At 36.9% G+C, this 20,535-nt stretch overlaps 1 protein-coding gene across 3 annotated transcripts in view; it reads left to right on the forward strand.

Annotated features, from left to right (window-relative positions):
- MARK1 (MAP/microtubule affinity-regulating kinase 1) overlaps window positions 1-20,535 on the forward strand; it is a 74,160-nt gene that overhangs the window by 7,929 nt on the left and 45,696 nt on the right. For all 3 annotated transcript variants that reach the window (XM_008575171.1, XM_008575173.1, XM_008575172.1), the window contains exons 4-5: window positions 15,728-15,776; window positions 17,071-17,136. In XM_008575171.1, the coding sequence (XP_008573393.1) occupies window positions 15,728-15,776; window positions 17,071-17,136 (115 nt within the window). The remainder of the gene's footprint in view (window positions 1-15,727; window positions 15,777-17,070; window positions 17,137-20,535) is intronic.

Below are 20,535 nucleotides of genomic sequence, written 5' to 3' on the forward strand. Positions count from 1 at the left end.
TTATTAAGCATCTTGGCTTCACTGTTCTTTACGTAATGTGTTCATATTATTTGTATCAGATATTTTCAATTAATGGAATTCAACTTAAAGAGTTTTTATAGTTTAAAAAGTATTTGCAGTGGATGCCGTGTTTGCTTTTTTCTCTTTGAAGCAAGAGTCCCACCTCGTACGAGGGTACTTGAAAAAGTTCATGGAAAAACAGAATTAAAAGATAATATGAATCTTTCCATGAACTTTTTTTTTTTTTTTTCCCTTTTGTCTTTTTTTGTGTCCGGCAACGGATTGCAACCCTCAGTGTCGCGCCCGTACCGGACCAGGACCGGCAACGGGATTGCAACCCTTGGTGCTGCGCCCACACCTCGCTCAGCCAGTGAGCGGGAACCGGTTTGTATGTGGGATCCGAACCCTCGGCGGGAGCACCGCCACGCTCCCAAGCGGCACACTGTAGCAGTGCGCCACCAGGCCGGCCCACCATGAACTTTTTGAAGTACTCTAATATATTTGTGTTTTTTGGAGTTGGGTCCATGAACCACACTAATGATCCCTGGTGATCTTTTAAGCAACCAGTAATGTTGAAGGAAAAGCAAAATAAAGAAGGAGTTTTTTTCATAGCTCATAAATTTGAAAAATAAGATTAATGGTCATTTTCTCAGAAATTCCACTAGTTTTGAAACTTGAACACATTGATTTATTAGCAGATGACAGAGTTCGTGTTAGTCTGTCTCAGCTCACAGTCACCAGGGTACAGTTTAACTCTGCTAACATTTTTATATCTACTGTATATTGTTTATTAATTTACATTTTCTTTTTTTTTTCCTTTTTTTTTGTTTTTTTTTTTACTGACCGGTATCGGGATTGCAACCCTCGGTGTTGCGCCCACATCGCGCTCAGCCAGTGAGCAGGAACCGGTCTCCACATGGGATCCGAACCCTCGGCGGGAGCGCCTCTGCACTCTCAAGCGGCACACTCTCCAGTGCGCCACCGGGCCAGCCCTAATTTACATTTTCTAATGTTTTACTGTGTTGCATTATATTCCCAATTCACCAAAAATGACCTAGAGGTTCAGAAGTGATTTCCTGAGTAGTAAAACCTGTAATAAAAATAAAAACAAGATTATAGTACTACAACTCAAAATTAAGTAATAGAGGACCGCTGCATTAAAATTATATAGAATGTCTATCTCTGTGCTATGACAGTGATTTTGAATAAGAAAGAAAAGTAAAAAAAAATTCAATAATTGACATCTACAAATTAGACTTTATAAAATGAATAATCCATTTACCACTAGTATCTGGTGTGTTATCTCAAATGGTAGCCTAAGCTATTTAAACTTGTGAGTTTTCAGATAAAGGCTAGAGACCTCTCTAATAAACTAATTAAATTTTCTAGAACATATGCAGAATAATCTTTGTCATGTTGAAGAATTTGGTCACTAAAGTTAGAGAGGAGAATAGAACCATGGAAGCAATATTTAGAATCCAGCCCATTTGAGCAATCCTTTTGAGCCAATAAGTGATAAAGAAACCAAATCCATCAAGCCAATCACAAAATTATTGACAAATATTTTGATCAAGGAGAGAGCTGAAGATGCTCTTTGGCAATATTCCTTAGCAAGTGTGTCTGTTGGACATTTGTTGAAATATCAGTGACTCTTACATATGCATGCTTTATAGCATATTTCACTTCATGGATCAACAAAACCACTTATGTGCTGAGTACTGCTTCCGTATAGTTCCTGTTACGTGTATGCAGATCATTTGAAGCAAAAATCTTGACCGATTATTATATATGTGGGTCAGTGAAAATCCAAGTGATAAGAGAATTAGTATTTTATGAGCTGGCTGAAGACCGCAAGAATTGTCTTTGAATCAGTAGTGAGGAAACATCAGTAGGGCTTTTTTGGTGGGTGCAGGGGGTGGGTATTCTGCAAAGGATACTGCCATGTGAGTAAATATGATTATACCTAATGCCCAATCACTCACTGCTTCACTCTCCATGAAATTAGTGGTCAGCAACATGCCTCTGATCTTGATTTGGTTTTAAACAAAATACTGGAAACAGATTATCATAAAGTCATAGCTATTGACAGTATGTCTCTTTAGTATGCAGTGTGAAGAACTGGTGGGAAGTAGACCCTTCACACTGAAATATGATGGATTTTGAGGTAAAGGGTGTTCAAACAAGTTTTTTTAAAGGTAATACCAATAATATTAAGATCTAGCTAAAATATCAGTAGTTTAAATGTTGAGGATAAGATAACCATATTTTTCTGAGAAGACTAAACAATGCTTCACTGACCAAAAATCTGGCTTTTCTAAACTGCTTGACCTCTTTAGTTATTGAAGGAAGGACTCAATGACATATTATTGGGCATGTTTAACATAAAAATGCTGCATTCAGATATGAAAAATTCCTTCCAGAGCGTGTCCAAAGAGTATATTAAGAATTTATTTGCAAGTATCCGTCAAATGAAAACTTCCAGTCTTCTAACTTTTGATTGCTCAGTGATAAGCTCAGCAACCTAGAATTTGTCTGAGAACTGTACATACTTGTCTTCAGGGAGAAATATCACTGTAAGGCTGGATACAATAATTAATCTGAATGTCTCTGGAATCATCTGACACTTCACTTAATAATTACTTCTTTCCCCAATCAATCTATGATTGTGACTTAGAATTTTTTTAATTTAGAAGAAATAAAAAGTAAAAAAAAGAAAAAGAAAGAGGTAACAGATGTGCAAACTGTCTTATGTTTCAAGCTAAATGTCATTGAGCCAGATACATGTGTTCTCATTAATTAATTCTTTTTTAAGTTTTTATTTATTATTAGCATATTAATTCTTACAAGTTGTGATATTTCTTTCTGCCCTTTGCCCAACCTATCACTTCCCAAATCCCCTTCCTCCCTCCCCCCCATCTCTAGTGTCCTTAGGGTTGTTCTCTTCTTCTGAAAGTTCAGTGTATTTTTGTGGTCTTTTTTTTTCTTTCTTTCATTCCTTCCTTCTTCCCCCTTCACTCCTTCCCTCCTTTCCATCCTTCCTTTCCTTCCCTCCGTCCTTCCTTCCTTCTAGCAGCCAATTATGAATGATAACATGTGGTATTTCTGTTTCTTTGTCTGGCTTATTTCACTTAACATAATTTTCTCCAGACTCATCCATGTTGCGGCAAATGACAGAATTTCATTCTTTTTTATGGCTGAGTAGTATTACATTGTGTACATATACCACATTTTCTTTATTAAATCTTCCAACAAAGAAAAGCACCAGACAAGGTGGCTTTACAGATGAATTCTATCAAACCTTTAAAGAAGAATTAATACCACTTTCTTTAAACTTTTCCAAAAAATTGAAACAGAAGCCTTTCTCCCAAATTCATTCTATGAGGACAGCATCAACCTGATACCAAAAACCAGATAAAGATACAACAAAAAAAGGAAACTTCAGGCCAGTATCCTTGATGAACATAGATACAAAAATCCTCAACAAAATACTAGCCATCAGATTACAGCAGCACATCAAAAAAATTATACACCATAATCAAGTGGGATTTATCCCAGGGATGCAAGATTGCTTCAACATATGCAAGTCAATAAATGTGATATACCACATCACCAAAACGAAGGACAAAAACCATATGATTATCTCAATTGATGCAGAAAAGGCATTCAACGAAATTCAACATCGCTTCATGATTAAGACTCTCAGCAAATTAGGTATAGAAGGAAATTATCTCTATACAGTAAAAGCCGTTTATGACAAACCAGTCACCAATATCATCCAGAATGGGGAAAAGCTAAAAGCTTTTCCCTTAAAAACAGGAAAAAGACAAGGATGCCCACTCTCACCACTCCTATTTAACATAGTAGTGGAAGTACTAGCCAGAGAAATCAGGCAAGAGAAAGAAAGGGCATAAAGATTGGAGAGGGTGAAGTCAAACTGTCCTTGTTTGCTGATGACATGATCTTCTAGAAAAACCTGTAGACTACCAAAAAACTGTTACAGCTGATTAACAATTTCAGTAATGTTGCAGGATACAAAATCAACACCCAAAATCAATAGCATTTTTATACTCCAATAACAAACTAGGAGAAAATGAGATCAAGAAAGCAAGCCCATTTACAATAATCACCAAAAAAATAAAATACCTAGGTATCAATTTAACGAAGGAGGTGAAAGATCTCTACAATGAGAACTATAAAACACTACTGAGAGAAATTAAAGAGGACACAAAAAGCTGGAAAGACATACCATGCTCTTGGATGGGAAGAATTAATAATGTGAAAATGTCCATTCTGCCTAAAGCGATCTACAGATTCAATGCAATCCCCATCAAAATACCGATGACATTCTTCACAGAAATAGAAAGAGCAATCCAAACACTCATTTGGAACAAAAAAAGACTCTAAACAGCCAAAGCAATCGTAAGCAAAAAAAAAAAAAGTTGGAGGCATAACACTACTGGACTTCAAATTATATTAAAAGCTGTTGTAACCAAAACAGCATGATACTGGCATGAAAACAGACACTCGGGTCAATGGAACAGAATAGAGAACCTGGAAATCAGCTCACATACTTACAGCCGACTGATCTTTGACAGAGGCAGCAAGAATATACATTGGGGGAAAGACTGCCTCTGCAGTAAATGGTGCTGGGAAAATTGGACATCCATATATAGGAAAGTGAAACTGGACCTGTACCTCTCACCATATACCAAAATCAACTCAGAATGGATTAAAGATAAGTATAATACCTGAAACCATAAAATTACTAAAGGAAAATGTAGGGGAAACATTCCAGGTAGTAGGACTGGGCAAAAACTTTATGAATAAGACCCCAAAAGCACAATCAATAAAAGAAAAAATAAATGGGATTATATCAAACTAAAAATCTTCTGCATAGCAAAGGAAACAACAGAGCAGAAAGACAACCTATAGGATGGGAGAAAATATTTGCAAACTATACATCTGACAAGGGATTAATATCGTATACAAAGAACTCATACATATACATACTCATACATATACATACTCATATAAATATACAAAGAACTCAACTTCACAGTAACAAACAAATAATCATTAATTAATTCTTAATCCAGCAAATATTTATTGAAAGAAGATTACATTTCTCATTATGTTTTCCTTTTTTTTTGGCTTCTCCTTTTCTGTTTCCTTTAAATAGAGGTCACTGTCCTTCTGCTAGACACTAAATGTTGGAGTTTTGCAAGGCTTGGTTCTAGGACTTCTTTTTCTATATTCTCTTCCCGGATGTCTCAAAGGTAGCTATGGTTTAAATTATCACCTGTGGGCAAACTCACAAATTTTCTCTCTTCAACCAGACCTCTCCTAAATTTGCTTGTAATCCCTCAAAGACACCCCAAATTCATTATGCCCAAAACTCATGATTCCTGCCCCACCTACTCAGTGTCCCACCACACTGGTTTCCACCTTTTCCAGTGTCCTCTCTCAGGAAATGTCACTGTCATCAAGGTATACAAGCCAGAAACGTCAGAATCACCCTTGACTCCTCCATTTTCCTCACACTCACCATCTAATTCATCTTTGAGTGTTGCTGATTTTATTTCTTATCTGTCTTTTGAGAATGTCTGCTTTTGTCTTTTTCTATCATGACCACTCTAGACAAAGCTACTATTATCTCTCCCTTGATCTATCCCAGTAGCTTTCTACCTGGTCTTTCTGCATCCACTTTGCATCCTTCCAAACACAGGCCCTACCTTCTTCTTCCACCTCTCGAACCACCAGCTCCCCACAGCTTCTCCCCACTCTCCTCTCGCCACTCCTCCAACTTCAGTGACTTTCTTTCATCTGCTCACATTCATACTCTTCATTCCAGCTACCAGGCCTTCGCAGCTTTTTCCCCCACCGTCTTCACTTACATAGTCCTTACTCATCCTTCACATTTCAGCCTTATAGTCACTTCTTCAGGGGAACCTTTCCTGTACACCACAATGGCGTTAAATCTCCGTACTCTTCTTAAAATCAAGCACTCATAACCAAGGATTATTCCTAAATAATCACTTTAGTTATTTGGGTATTTTTGGTAATAGTTTTTTTATTTTTATTTTTTATTTTTGGTGTTTTGTTTTTTGTCTTGTTTTGATGCCTGTTTTATGCCTCTGGCCCTTAAAAGCTCTATTCTGATTGCTTGGCTTTTATTGGCTGCAAAGCATACATCCATTTCTACATTCTCAAGAAACTACTTAAGATTTCCTGAAATAAATATGGAAGAGTTTTCTCTTGAGGGAAATAGAGGAGGTTAGGAATCTTTGAGCCAGCTATGAATTTTAGACCGTCTGGCTAAAAGTCATATTCTCATTTAGTTATTTTAAGAGTCATACCCCTCCCCCCCTTTTTTTTTTCTAAGTTGGGCAGTTTGTTGATATAGTAAACCAGTCTATTTTTAATTTATGTACAGGGACTTCAAAATGTCTTTTCTATTAAAAAAAGTTGCTTCCTCATGATATTCATTACACTAAAATGTTTCATTTCTAACCCTGTTTTTTAAAGAAATGAAACATTACAGATACAGTCAAAGCTCCATTGTCATTTCCTGGTTCCATTCCCATCTTTTCCTATCTAGATTACTAGATAGGAAACTGCTATTCTGAATTTGGCCCTTCTTATTCTCATTCAGATTTTAAAAAATATTTTTACATGCGTTTGTACATGAAATGCTATATATTTTTAAATTTTAAACATCCTGTCCTTTTGCAGCTTGCATTTTTCATTTAACATTGTCTCGTATTTTTATTTATGTTAGTTAAATAGTCTGGTTCATTTATTTTCACTGTCATTGTTGTATCCCATTGTATGAATATGCCATGGTTTATCCATTCTCTCATTAATATACGAAGACACTTGAAAAAATTCATTGAAAGATTCATATTATCTTTTAATTCTATTTTTCCATGAACTTTTTGAAGTACCCTCATACTACAGTTTACCCATTCTCCTAAGGCTGGATTTTAGATTATTCTTCTGTGTTTGTGTTTCATTTTGTTTTTCTAGTCAGTTAACTTTTTGTTTTTGCTGTTATGGACAATGATTATTATTGTGTATATCTTTTTGTACAGATGTGTAGAGGGATATATCTCTTCCAGTGGAACTGCTAGGTTGAAGGGCATGCATATTCTCAATTTACCAGTAATGTCAAATTTCCGTGAAGGTGGTTGTACTGATTTCTACTTCCTTTTTTTTTTTTTCCTTTCGATTTTTATTTTGTCGATATACAATGTGGTTGATTATTATGGCCCATCACCAAAACCTCCCTCCCTCCCTCCTCCCTCTCCCCCCTCCCACCCAACAATGTCCTTTCCGTTTGCTTGTTGTAACAACTTCAAAGGATTGTAGTTGTTATATCCCCCCCCCGTTATTTTGTGTGTGTGTGTGTGTGTGTGTGTGTGTGTGAGTGAATTTATTTATTTATTTTTAGCTCCCACCAATAAGTGAGAACATGTGGTATTTCTTTTTCTCTGCCTGACTCGTTTCACTTAATATAATTCTCTCAAGGTCCATCCATGTTGTTGCAAATGGCAGTATTTCATTCGTTTTTATAGCTGAGTAGTATTCCATTGTGTAGATATACCACATTTTCCGTATCCACTCATCCGATGATGGACATTTGGGCTGATTCCAGCTCTTGGCTATTGTGAAGAGTGCTGCAATGAACATTGGGAAACAAGTATACCTTCGACTTGATGATTTCCATTCCTTTGGATATATTCCCAGCAGTGAAATAGCTGGGTCATATGGTAGATCAATCTGCAACTGTTTGAGGAACCTCCAAACCATTTTCCATAGGGGTTGCACCATTATGCATTCCCACCAACAATGTAAGAGAGTTCCTTTTTCTCCGCAACCACACCAGCATTTATCTTTCAGCATCTTTTGGATTTTGGCCATCCTAACTGGGCCCTCAGTGTCGCGCCCGCATCGCGCTCAGCCAGTGAGCGGGAACCGGTCTCCACATCGGATCCGAACCCTTGGCGGGAGCGCCACTGCGCTCCCAAGCGGCGCACTCTCCAGCGTGCCACCAGGCTGGCCCAAGAAAAAAGATTTTTTAATAACTGGTATTGAGACTAGAAAAAAATTAAATTGGATCCCTACCTAAACTTTATACCAGAATTCCAGATGAGTAAAAAAGTGCCCTGCAGTGCTGATTTCTACTTCTGTGAACACTGTATGAGATTTGCTTTTGCTCCACATTCTTGCCAACATTTCATATTACCATGTTTCTTACTTTTTCCAACCTTATTGATGCCAAATTATATTTAGTTTTAATTTGAATTTCTATGATTTATAATGAGGTTAGCCATCTTTTCAAATTTAATCTATTTATAAGTTTAATATCTTCCTTCTGAAATTACTTGATTTCATATTTTAAACGGTTACATTTACTGAGCACCACATTGTACCCAGAGTTGTACAAGGCCTTAGGAGAGACTCAAGTAATATAAAATTGGCATCAGTTCATAAGAAACAAGAATCTTATTATCTGTTTATGTAGATAAAACTTTGGGAAAGTGGCCTACCATTTAAAGAGTATTTCCTTCTATTACTTTGCAATGAATAACTGACTACAAGTTATCAAGTTTAGAAGTAATACAGAACATTGTACCTTTTTAGTTAGCAGTCATCTAATATATATTCTTTTAACTATATTTAGATTTCTTTTCCTGTGCTACTATTTCATGGAAGAACTTAAGAAGTTCATTTAAATTGGTGCAGTGCTGCTTTTATATTTTAATTTTATAAAATATTTGTTGTCCTAGTAAGATTCTGAAGGCTAAGGAAGAAATGATATGATGATTCTAGAAATTAAGAAGCTGAAAGTTTAATGTATAGGGTTCTGTTAACATAGGCAGATTATATATATAATTCATCAATAAATGGCACCTTTGAGAGAGTCTAGATGGGGACCTAGTAGTCTCTTGGAACTGAATGTCACCTTCAGGGTAATGCAGCTCCCACACTTCACATTAACAGGCCAGTAAACTGCTGTCAAAGATACAGACAGAATTTTTACAAAGATTGCAATGAAAGTAAGGAAGGGCTTCTGCCCCTCCTAAAACCCAGATCAGAGCAAAATATTTGAAATGCCAGGAAGGCTGTGCTGAAAGTCACAAGAAGATCTTTGTATCAAGATCCTTTTAAGAGCTCAGTTTAACGTGATGCTGAAGACAGCCTGGGAGGGCTCTCGTAGGAGTAACAAGCTCCACCACTGCCTTCGTCAAGTTCTTGATGGCTGCAGCATTGTCCTTCATCTGCCTCAAGATCAAGCAAGCAGTGAAGAAGTCCTGTGACATTGATGAGTCCAAGGGTAATGTGGTGAGCAGGTCTAATAGAGAAAGGATGATGTGCATTTGACTGGGCTCTGACTGTAATGTTTTGGGAGTAACTAGAATGAAGATTGTGTACCAAGTTCTAAGTGTAACAGATTTTCTCACCATCAAAAAAAGAGTAAATAGGCAGAAGTATTGGAAGGGATGGGAAGGAACAAAGAGTAGTTGAGAGGAGAAAAGGAAAATGCTCATAATTGACGCAAATATTGACTGACACTAATGGAGTTTGGTTAATCCTGACCTAAGCCCTAACCAGGAAGGACTGAATTGAAAAGTATCTCCACATGGAACTGAGGATTGTTTACTGACTGCAGTTATCCGGAATAAAACCCAGAGTCAATAAGGAAACAGTAACGGCCTCTGAACACCTATAATGGCTGTCACAAAGTCCAAATAGTAAAGTCCCCGCCTTTTAGTCATAGAAGATGCATCTCAAACCCTCACTCAGCACTTATTTCTCTAACACACAATTTTAACAAACACTGACCTTAATTTCCAGCCTACAGAAAGTCTGAAAAAGTAAGTTCGAAGGGGCTTAGTGAATTCGGAGCTCTCTTGCTAAATTTACGTATGCTAGAAACATCACAACACCACTGTTTGAAAATGAGAAAGAAAAAAATAGAATCAGAAACTCATATTGTAGTGTGGGACTAATAGGCAAACACCTGTTTTCTATACTTGTACCTGGAGCATATGACACATACAATACCTGACTTTTCTTAAACAGTAACTCTCCATTTTAGGGTCAACTTATCAGGGTCTAAATTTCTGCTCTGCTTCTCCCTTCCTTACTTTTCTAAGGAAGAGCAAGTGCTGGTAAGATCTGCACCCTTGCTGGCACTGGTCCGCTGTGGAATTAAAGATCACATGTGTGCGTGGGCTCACTGTCTCTCTCCCTGCTTCCTTTGACTCATGCAGCTCGTGCAGAAGACATTCGCTCCAGTCTCTTTCTTCTGTGCAGCCAACTGGAGAATAAAGAGTTTTAGGCAAGGGTTAGGGGTAGTCATGGAGAGGAAGAGACATCTTAGAACTTTGCTAAAGCCATGTGCTGCTGTGCAATTGGCCAGAATTCTGTAGATTAGGAAGGTTAGTGTATGAGTCAGCTAGTACTGCCATATCAAAATACCGCAGACTGGGTAGCTTCAACAACAGAAATTTTCTCACAATTTTGGTGTTTGGAAGTCCAAGATGAAGGTGTAGGCAGGTTTGGTTTCTACTGAGGTCTCTATCCTTGGCATGCAGATGACCCCCTTCTCACTGTGACCTCACATGGCCTTTTTTCTGTGCCAGCTCATCCCTGGTATCTCTTCTTCTTTCTATAAGGGCACCAGTCATACTGGATTAGGGCCCCACCCTTTGACAGCATTTAACCTTAATTATCTCTTTAAAGGTCCTCCAAGTGCAGTCACAGTGGAGGTTAGGGTTTCAACATAATTTGTGGGTGGGACACAGTTCGGTTCATAACAATTAGTGCCCCAAATCCAGCTGACAATTCAAGTGTTTCTTTGGGAGGAAGGATGATTGAAGGGGCAGGATGTGGGCGTTTTGTTGTTCTTCCTTAGTATACTACATAAAACATCTGGATCACTCCTGCAGCAGCAACCACTCTTCCTCTTCACATCTGCCCATCATTATTAGCCAACAACCCACACACACCTTTGTGTTCTCGCTTGTTGTTCCCCCTCCCCCCTTGTCAAAAATTGCTGAAGGAGAGAAAACTAAGGATCAAACAATATATTCAAGACAAAATTCCTACGTCTTTGAGATGTAGGAAACCACTGGCTATGTATTATTTTTTTAACTGGAATAAAAAATAACGGATGAGAACTTTGGCCCACCTGTAACTATTTCCCTTACTTTAATCTGATGGAAGTACAGTAGGCTTCTGTTCAGGATTTTGTTTTTTGTTTTTAAGATGCCCCGAGTTTTACAAGATGATTTTAATCCTCTCCCCAGCTCATCTGTGTTCTTTGTAGAACAGAATAGCTACATTCCAGGTACCAGTCAGGGACTACATTCATGAGCTGGTGGCTCAAAAGTCTAACAAACAAAACAATAGTACTTATGAAGGAATGCCTGAAGGAGCAGCTAATCTGTTCCTTTAGAATTAGATAGTTAATAGAGTAGAATATTCCAGGAGGAATATAGGAATAAAGTAGCTAATCTGTTCCTTTAACACGGAGCTGCCAGGAGATGTAAGTATGTTTCAGTTAGTTTTGAGGTATTTGCTAGCCAGTTTACTTCTGAGAGAATACTACCACATTTGCCAGTAATATTATAAAAATTAACTAGAGTTGATTCAAGATGCCCCATATGACAGTATCGTCCTCACTCTTTTGGAATTTGATGTGCTTTCTGAAGACATAAGAGAAAAGGAGTTAGAATCAAGGAGCCAGTGTGGCATTTTCATGCCATAGCTTAATGGGGCCACACTTGCCAGTACATAGGAAACGCCTGTGCCCGTTGGGAGGGCAAAGCTCTCTTCCATCGTGTAGTGATGAACCGTTAATTGAAAAAGTAGGCTAAAGGGAGGAATTATTTAAAACTACGTAAACATTTTGCACTTAACCTGAGCTTATAAACGTATATCCATTGACCAATCTTCATGTAGGGCCAAGGCTTTTTTTGAGTTTGGGTTTACTGATTGGCAAACGTATTGTGGATTTATGACTGATTGGTACAAGACTGCAAGATTGTATTGATTGCAAGATTGTAAAATTGTACATTTGCCACTATTTCCTATTTTGTTTTAATTAATGAAGGGGGACTTTAGCAGCACTCAGGAAGCAATCTGAGAACAGAAGCCTAGGTTTTATTTTAATTTTCTGTATTTATCTTGCTTACACCTAACTGCACAGCAGCTTCTTTAGCAACTTTTGTCTGTGTTTACGGAGTATTCCATTTGTTTTGCTTTGTTTATACAACAACTTTGGAAGACAGTTTGGCAGTTTCATATAAAACTAAACATATTCTTGTCACAGCATGCAGCAGTTGTGCTCCTTTCCAACCCAAAGGAGTTGAAAATTTACCTCCACACAGAAACCTGCACGTGGATGTTTATAGCAGCTTTATTCATAATTGCCAAAACTTGGAAGCAACCAAAATGTCTTTCAGTGGTCAATGGATAAATGAAATGTGCATCCAGACAATGGAATATCTTGGTGCTAAAACAAAGTGAGCTGTCAAGCCATGGAAAGTTATGGAGGAATCTTAAATGCACATTATCAAGTGAAAGTAGCCCATATGAAAAGACAACATACTGTATGGTTGCAAGTCTGTGACGTTCTGGAAAAGGCAAAACTATGGAGACAGTAAAAAGTTCAGTGGTCATCAGGGTTAGGGAGGTGGGAGGGATGAACAGGCAGAACACGGGATTTTTAGAGCAATGAAATTATTCTGTATGATACCAAAATGGTGGATACATGTCATTATACATTTGTCCAAGCCCATAGAATATATACACCAAGAGCGAACCCCATGTAAACTGTGTGTGATAATGGTTGTGTCTGAGTAGGTTCATTGATGGCAATAAATGTACCGCTCTAGTTCAAGATGTTGATGGTGGGGGAGGGAATATATAGAAACACTATTTTCTGTTCAGTTTTGCTGTGAACCTAAAACTGCTCTTATAAAATGACCTCTGATGTGACTACCTTCCTTGCCTTTTCCTTGTTCACATACCTGAGTAAGGCAATTTGGTTAATAAATTCTTAATGCAGCTGTCCCTCTGTGGGTCAGGTGTTCAGTTTCAACAAGAGGCCAGTAGCATACTGATAGCTGCTTTTCAAACCTGTTGTCCCTGTTTGGGAGGTGGAGAGTCCAAAACCCTGAGGGGCCCTTCTGGGTGGAGGCTGCCTTCCATTGTCTGAGGCTCCAGTCAGCAAAATTATCAGTAACAGTGACTTTGAGCACAAAAGGGTCATTAGGGCTGTAGGGCCCAAAGGTAAAATCAGCATGTCTAAGTGATGGATCTACTGTAGAAATCTGGGGAGAAGGGGTTGCTATGGATGGTTCTAAAGTTTCTGTCGTAAGATGCTCGATAGATATACCGAGCTGGAGTAGACCAGGAAAGGATCAGATTTGGTGTAAGAAATCACGTACTGGGTTTGAATTCCTGTGAGATAGCCATGTGAAAATACCGAGTAGATGCTTAGATTTAAATGTTGGGATAGAATGTTCTGGATGAGAAATTTCAATCGAGGAGTCAGTAGCAAATGGGTATTTGAAAGGAAGAGCATTAGAGTGAGAAGATGAGCTGAGGCTGAGAGCTGGCCCCAGGGAGTGCCAGGTTTAATGACTGAGTGGAGGGGAGAGGACCTTGTGCAAGACCCAGCTGCTGGAGAGGCGGGAAGACAGTCAGGAAGATGTGCTGTCAGAGCTGGGGGAGACATGACCTCAAGTGTGGGGAAGACCACTGAGAGGTTGAGCTGCATGCTCTTTGTCCCAAATTTGAAACAACAGTATATATTTCACAATTACAGAAAGTAGCTGTCTTTCTATACATGAATGAACTTGCCTTGATATTCTGTTTACTGATGTGTAATTTTTAATAAAGTTGTAAGTATCATGGACTTCATAAAAATTGAATGTATATATGTACACACACACAGAGAGACTTATATACCCCCTATATTTTATGTAGGAATTACTGAGGATAGCTAGGGAAAGCCTTTTTTGTAGCAGGTAAGCCTTAAGTAGGTTTTTTCCATTGGGGTGAAATTTTATTGATGCATTTTTTTAAATTGTGGTAAACTTCATGTGATAAAATCTACCATTTTAACCATTTTTAAGTGCACAGTTCAATGGCATTAAGCATAATTGCGTTACTGTGCAGCCATCAATGTCCATCTCTAGAACTTTTTTCATCTTCCAAAACTGAAACTCAGTACTCATTAAGTGATAAGACCCAATCCTCCTGGCAACCATCATTCTACTTTACATTTTTATGAATTTGAATACTCTAGGTACTTCATATCAGTGTAATGACACAATATTTGTCCTTTTGTGACTGGCTTATTTCAGCTAACGACGTAATGTCCTCAAGGTTCATCCATGTCGTGGCACATGTCAGAATTTCCTTCCTTTTTAAGGCTGAGTAATATTCCATTGTGTGCATACACCACATTTTGTTTATCCATTCATCTGTTGATAGACTCTGGGTTGCTTCCAACCAGAGTCTTTTAGCTATTGTGATTAATGCTGCTATGAACATGCATGGTCAAGTTTCTGTTTGAGCCCCTGCTTTTAATTCTTTTGGAATTAAAGTGGAATTGCTAAATCATATGGTAATTGTATTTTTAGTTTTTTTAGGAACTGCCATATTGGTTTCCATAGGAGCATCAACATTGGACATTTCCATCAACAGTGCAGAATGATTCTAATTTCCCCACATCCTTGCCAACATTTGTTATTTTCTGGGGGGGTTTGTCTTTTGTTTTTTTGATGGTATTCATCCTAATGGGTATGAAATGCTATTTCACTGTGGCTTTGATTTGTGTTTCCCTAATAATTAATAATATTGACCATTTTTTCTTGTTCATTTTGGCCATCTGTATATCTTCTTTGGAGAAATGTGTCACCTCTGAAAGCACTAACTTTAGATTTTGTTCTGATAAAATGTATATGTCTTAGTAGACTTTTTGGAGTATCACCAATTCTGGTTTTTCTATTTTCTTAAACAAATTTCTTGATTTTGAATCTAATACATATGCAATGTAGAGGAAAAGATACCAAATCATACTTTTGAAAAATGGGCCTTATATTGTTTAAAAAGTAAAATGAAAGGGAGGGAAATCTTAGCATTCATGTTTCAAGTGACTTCTTATCACTTTGTTTTGGTTTTATATAAAGTAGTAAATATGCTTTTATTATTCTTTAATATTATTCTACCAGTCTACCTGAAAATGCTATTGAATTTTTCATAAAAATGTCTGATCAATCAATAGAAATAACTTTAAAGATTGGATCCTCAAGGAAGGTTGTTTCTGGATAAAGATCATGCAGAGGATCACTTAGTTTCATTTCCACATTATTTTTCTTTTGTTCCTGGTCATAAAGAGTAGTTGAATAATGTGAAAGTTTTATTGCATATAGCACATTCACACACCAAACACACAGAACCATTTCAGTTCATCTAGTTAAAATTCTTTTAAAAACCAAGTCTCAGCAGAATTAATGTCTTAGTCTAAGTCACATAGCTTGTTTGTGCAGAGTTGCAACTGAGAAACAAATATCTTGTTTTAGTTCATTATCGGAATCCCAGAGTCTTATGCAGATGAATTTCTCCAAATAGATATTTTAGTTGGCTCTCTGTTTGAGTGTTATTTTTTTTTTTTAACAGAAATGTATCTACCTGTTTTCTCTAACAGTTGTTTCGAGAAGTACGAATAATGAAGATATTGAATCATCCAAACATAGGTATGTAATTTATATATAAATTAGTGATGAAATACTTTCCTTAATTTGAGGGTATTTGAAATGATACAATTTTTTTTTTTTTTCCCTTTTTGTCTTTTTTTCGTGACTGGCAACGGATCGCAACCCTCAGTGTCGCGCTTGTACCGGACTGGGACCGGCCACGGGACCGCAACCCTCGGTGTTGCTCCCGCCCCTCGCTCAGCCAGTGAGCGGCCGGTCTGTATGTGGGATCCGAACCCTCGGCGGGAGCGCCACCGCGCTTCCCAAGCGGCGCACTATAGCAGTGCGCCACCGGGCCGGCCCGAAATGATACAATTTTAAAGATGCTTTATATAAAGAGAAGAAATCTGGGAAAGTGATACTTTGGGTAAAAATAGATTATAAGTTAGTTAACTGAAGGCTACAAAATTGCTGTTTTCTGCTGCCTGGTTATCTTCTGCTCGCCACTAAAATAATTGATGTGACTTAGAGTTAATGCATACAAATACGTTGTTTATCTCCTTCCTAAATCTCTGTGAGTAGAGATTACATGCCATTTTTTAAACTATGGATTTTTGATACTGTGCACTTGCATTTGGTGATAGTTTATAGGCAAAATAACTATTTGTGTTTTAAAGAAAATAAAGAGTTGATTTCAGTTTTCGTCAATTTTCTAGTAAGTTCTGATTTTCCTCATTTTTACAAATATATTGATAAGATATATTATTATATGAAATCATTTGATTGTAAGAGGTAAGAAGTTCTTTTTTAAAATCTGTTTATTTTTAAATCCTTGTTTCATGCATATTTAAAAATCTTGTCCATATTATAGCTATTAATATGATTGTGAATAATTTTAACTATATGTCTGATAATTTAGTAGTTGTTTTTACAAGAAACTTTTATAGTGTCACATAGAGAATTTTTTTGTTTCTGTACCAAAGATTATTTAACATTTTATGATAGCATATTATAACATAGTATCTCTTTCAGCATTAGTTAAAATTCTTTTTCTGATGTTAATATTTCCTTTTTTATTAACTTATTCTAATTAGAAAAGGTAATGGTTTTTTTTATCCCAGAAACTTAACTGTCTTACCTCAAGAAGTTGGTTCAAAATCACTTTGTGGTGGTAAGTAGTTCTCTTCTATAGGAGTAATGACTCTGAGGAGATTTTTCGAGCTTGAAATTGTAATTAATATTCTTTAGTAAATACTCAAAATTTCCACTGGCTTGTTGTTACCTTAGATTTTCTTAAAGCATGTCCAGTCTATGCTAACAATTATAAAGTTATATCTCTAATTTCTTTTTCCAGTTAAATTGTTTGAAGTTATTGAAACAGAGAAGACCCTCTATTTAGTCATGGAATACGCGAGTGGGGGTAAGGATGAGGGGGACTGAAAAGTTCTCTTTGATGAAACATACATAATTATTAACAACTGGAGGTTCATTATGACATGTTTCAGTGTTGGTAATGAATCAGTAGTTTTATTAAAATGCCTTTAAATGATATCTTAAGGAAAATCTAGTGTTTGCTTTCCAAACACTAGATCCTACATTATAAATAGAATTTTGGGCTTATTTAAAAATTGCTCATGGACATTTTTTGAAACTCTAAATTTGTTGTGTCACCTTATCGATGTTTTGATTCTCTTCTCTAAATATTATTATATCACAATAATATAATATTATGGTTAGAAACTCTTGGTTATAATAAGCAGGGAATCTCAGGTGCAGAAAATATTTCATAAGACAGATAATAAAAGCATATTTTGCGTCAGAGGTTTATTTCGCTAATTATGTACATATGCCAGATTCTCAATATACATACGTTTTTAAGATAATCCATAAAATGTTTGTGTTTTTTTTTTCTTCCTTTTTGTCTTTTTTTACTGACCGGTAACGGGATCGCAACCCTCGGTGTCACGCCCGCACTGGGGACCGGCAATGGGATCGCAACCCTCGGTGTTGCGCCCGCACCACGCTCAACCAGCGAGCGGGAATCGGTCTCCACATGGGATCCGAACCCTTGGCGGGAGTGCCGCCGCGCTCCCAGGCGGCGCACTGTCCAGTGCGCCACCGGGCCAGCCCTAAAATGTTTGTGTTTAAACAAGTATTGATTTATATATATATTATAAGTTAGGGAAATAACAATATGCATTTATAATGTGTGTTTTGACTAGCATGGTTGTCAAAAATAGGAATGATTTTAAACATTTGTATATAATAGAAAATCATTTTCATTTCCTGCACTTTCCCTTAAATGAGAATATCGGCCCAAAATTAGTGCCTTAACTTTCTCAAGAATTGGGTTTAATATTTATGAGTTAAATTATTTATTAAGTAAAAAAAAATACTAGAAGTTTTTAAGAGCCCAGACAATTTAAGCAATTGAAGAAGAGAGAATTCAGCTGCAATTGTTTGGCTGATTAACTTTTTGCCAGTCATTAGACAAACAGTGTTGAACTTATTATTGAGCCCTTTTAACTAATAAAGTTTATAGATTTTATGGTGATTTCAATTTTACATAAACTAGAATAAAGAGGATTTATTTTAATTGGTAGCATTTAAACTATATATTGTTATACTGTCTCTTAGGTTTCCAAAATAACTTACTACAAATGTCAAATATATATTTAATTGATTTTCAGTTGTTTATGTAGATTGAATATTTTTGTAGACTTTTTTTGCAAAACTTTTTCTCCTTGAACATATTTCAATGTAGGTTTTTTGACCTAACCTGAAAACCTCTATTATTAATGTTTACTATTACAGGATTTTAAAAATTATAGTAAAACAGCCATGCAAATTTGCATAAAATGTAGGTCTGTAAAAACACTAATGAACCTACAAATTCACTTAATGAACTGTTTCTCTATTTTTCTATCCTTTAGTTAGATTTCTGTAACGTTCTGTCACCAAGAAAACCCCGAATTTTTTTTTAGTTTAGTTAGACACTTTTTTTCCTTTTAGTGACATAAAGTTTAGAGAAAGGGGCTAGACTCACTTTGATATGAGAGATTATAGACTGCTAAAAATCTGTAGACACTTTTCTGTTTTGATAAAGCCCCACCACCAGGCTGGGTTAGTATGTGTACTGACTGGTTAATAGTGGTTAGTCAACTCTCTTTTGGTGCTGATGAAGGGCAGCAATGCCTGGAGGACCGCAGAGCTTGCACTTTTCGCTGCTTTCCTTCAGTAGCACAGTTGGGAGGTGCAGTGCATTTGGAGTAGCACATAGAGATGGTTATTGGAATTCAGCCCAAATTATTTGGTCCCTTATTCAGTAATGATTCCTGCTGATAGGTTTTCTTTAGGTCTTGCCAGTCAGTGATTCTGTAACAAAAGCCATCATGATTCTGTGGCAGTAAAGCCGGAATCATTTTCCTGCTTTTTTAATCCATAAATGGCAATATGACTCTGGAAAGTAAAACACTGAATATTTTTCCTCAGAAATTTCTAGATAGTTTAGGATTGAATCTGACATGCACACTAGAAATCTAGTATGAACCAGAGATGAGTGACAACTGCTTCTTTGCCTAGAGTCAACCAGTTGATTCTGGTTTACTAATGCAGCAAAGATCTTCAGTGCTTAGGAAATCAGGGAAATACTTTATGATTTTGAATCATGTTTATTCCAAAGAAGCCTACTAAAAGTAGGTGTCTGGGCTACTCTGAAATGTTGTGTTTATTCCTTCTTTTGTTCATACAAACAATGTTTATTAAATGCTTATTATGTACCAGATAATATTCTAGGTACTGGGAATACATGAATAAGCAAGACAAAATCCCTGTCCTCAGGATTACATTCTAGTTGGGGAAGCAGACTATACAGAAACAATATATGATAAGTGAGTGACTGGCTATGAGCATTCCAGGCAGAACTTAAGAATGTATTCATATTTTTGAACTCTTGCACTTGTTTTTCCCAGCCTAAACTCACATATCTAGAATTAACTACTATGATGGGTGAACTAGAATTAACAACTATTAGCACATACCTAGAGTTAACTACTATGATGAGTCAACTAGAGCATCCATTCATTTCTCTGTTCTCATCCCATTTAATCACTTCAGTATGCTTGGTTTAATATGCTGTCTAACACTGTAGATGTATTAGTTTCATTGGACATACATCCATTATATATTTGATTTTTACTATTTTACTTATATCCTAGGATTGATATTGCATATGTGTATATGTAATATATCTGTATTCCTAGGTAAAAATGTATAATTTATTGAGTGCTTACTATATGCCAGTCACTGTGCTAAGCACTTGCATTGTTTCATTTAATCCTCACAACAGCCAGGTGAGTAGACAGTAGGTAGAAACTGAGTCTTAATGAAGTTGCGAAATCTTCCCAATGTCTCTCAGTAGCTACACAGGGCTAATCTAGGATTCATACCACAGCTGGTCTGATTCTAAAGCCTGAGTTTTTAATCACTTTGCTCTACTTGACAAGAGATCTTTAAGCCATTTTATGAATTTTTAATATACATGTATATTAAATGTATACATGTATATAGGTATACATGTATAGGACATATTATAATGACACAAATTTTATACAAAAATTTTATTAGAGGGCCGGCCCGGTGGCGCACTGCGCTAGTGCGCCGCTTGGGAAGCACGGAGGCGCTCCTGCCGAGGGTTCGGATCCCACATACAGACCGGTTCCCGCTCACTGGCTGAGCGAGGCGCGGGGGCAACACCGAGGGTTGCGATCCCGTTGCCGGTCCCGGAAAAAAGACAAAAAAAAAAAAAAAAAAAATTTTA

This window comes from Galeopterus variegatus, unplaced genomic scaffold (assembly GCF_000696425.1).
Source record: "Galeopterus variegatus unplaced genomic scaffold, G_variegatus-3.0.2 Scaffold1150, whole genome shotgun sequence".
In the NCBI taxonomy this organism is placed as follows: Eukaryota; Metazoa; Chordata; class Mammalia; order Dermoptera; family Cynocephalidae; genus Galeopterus; species Galeopterus variegatus.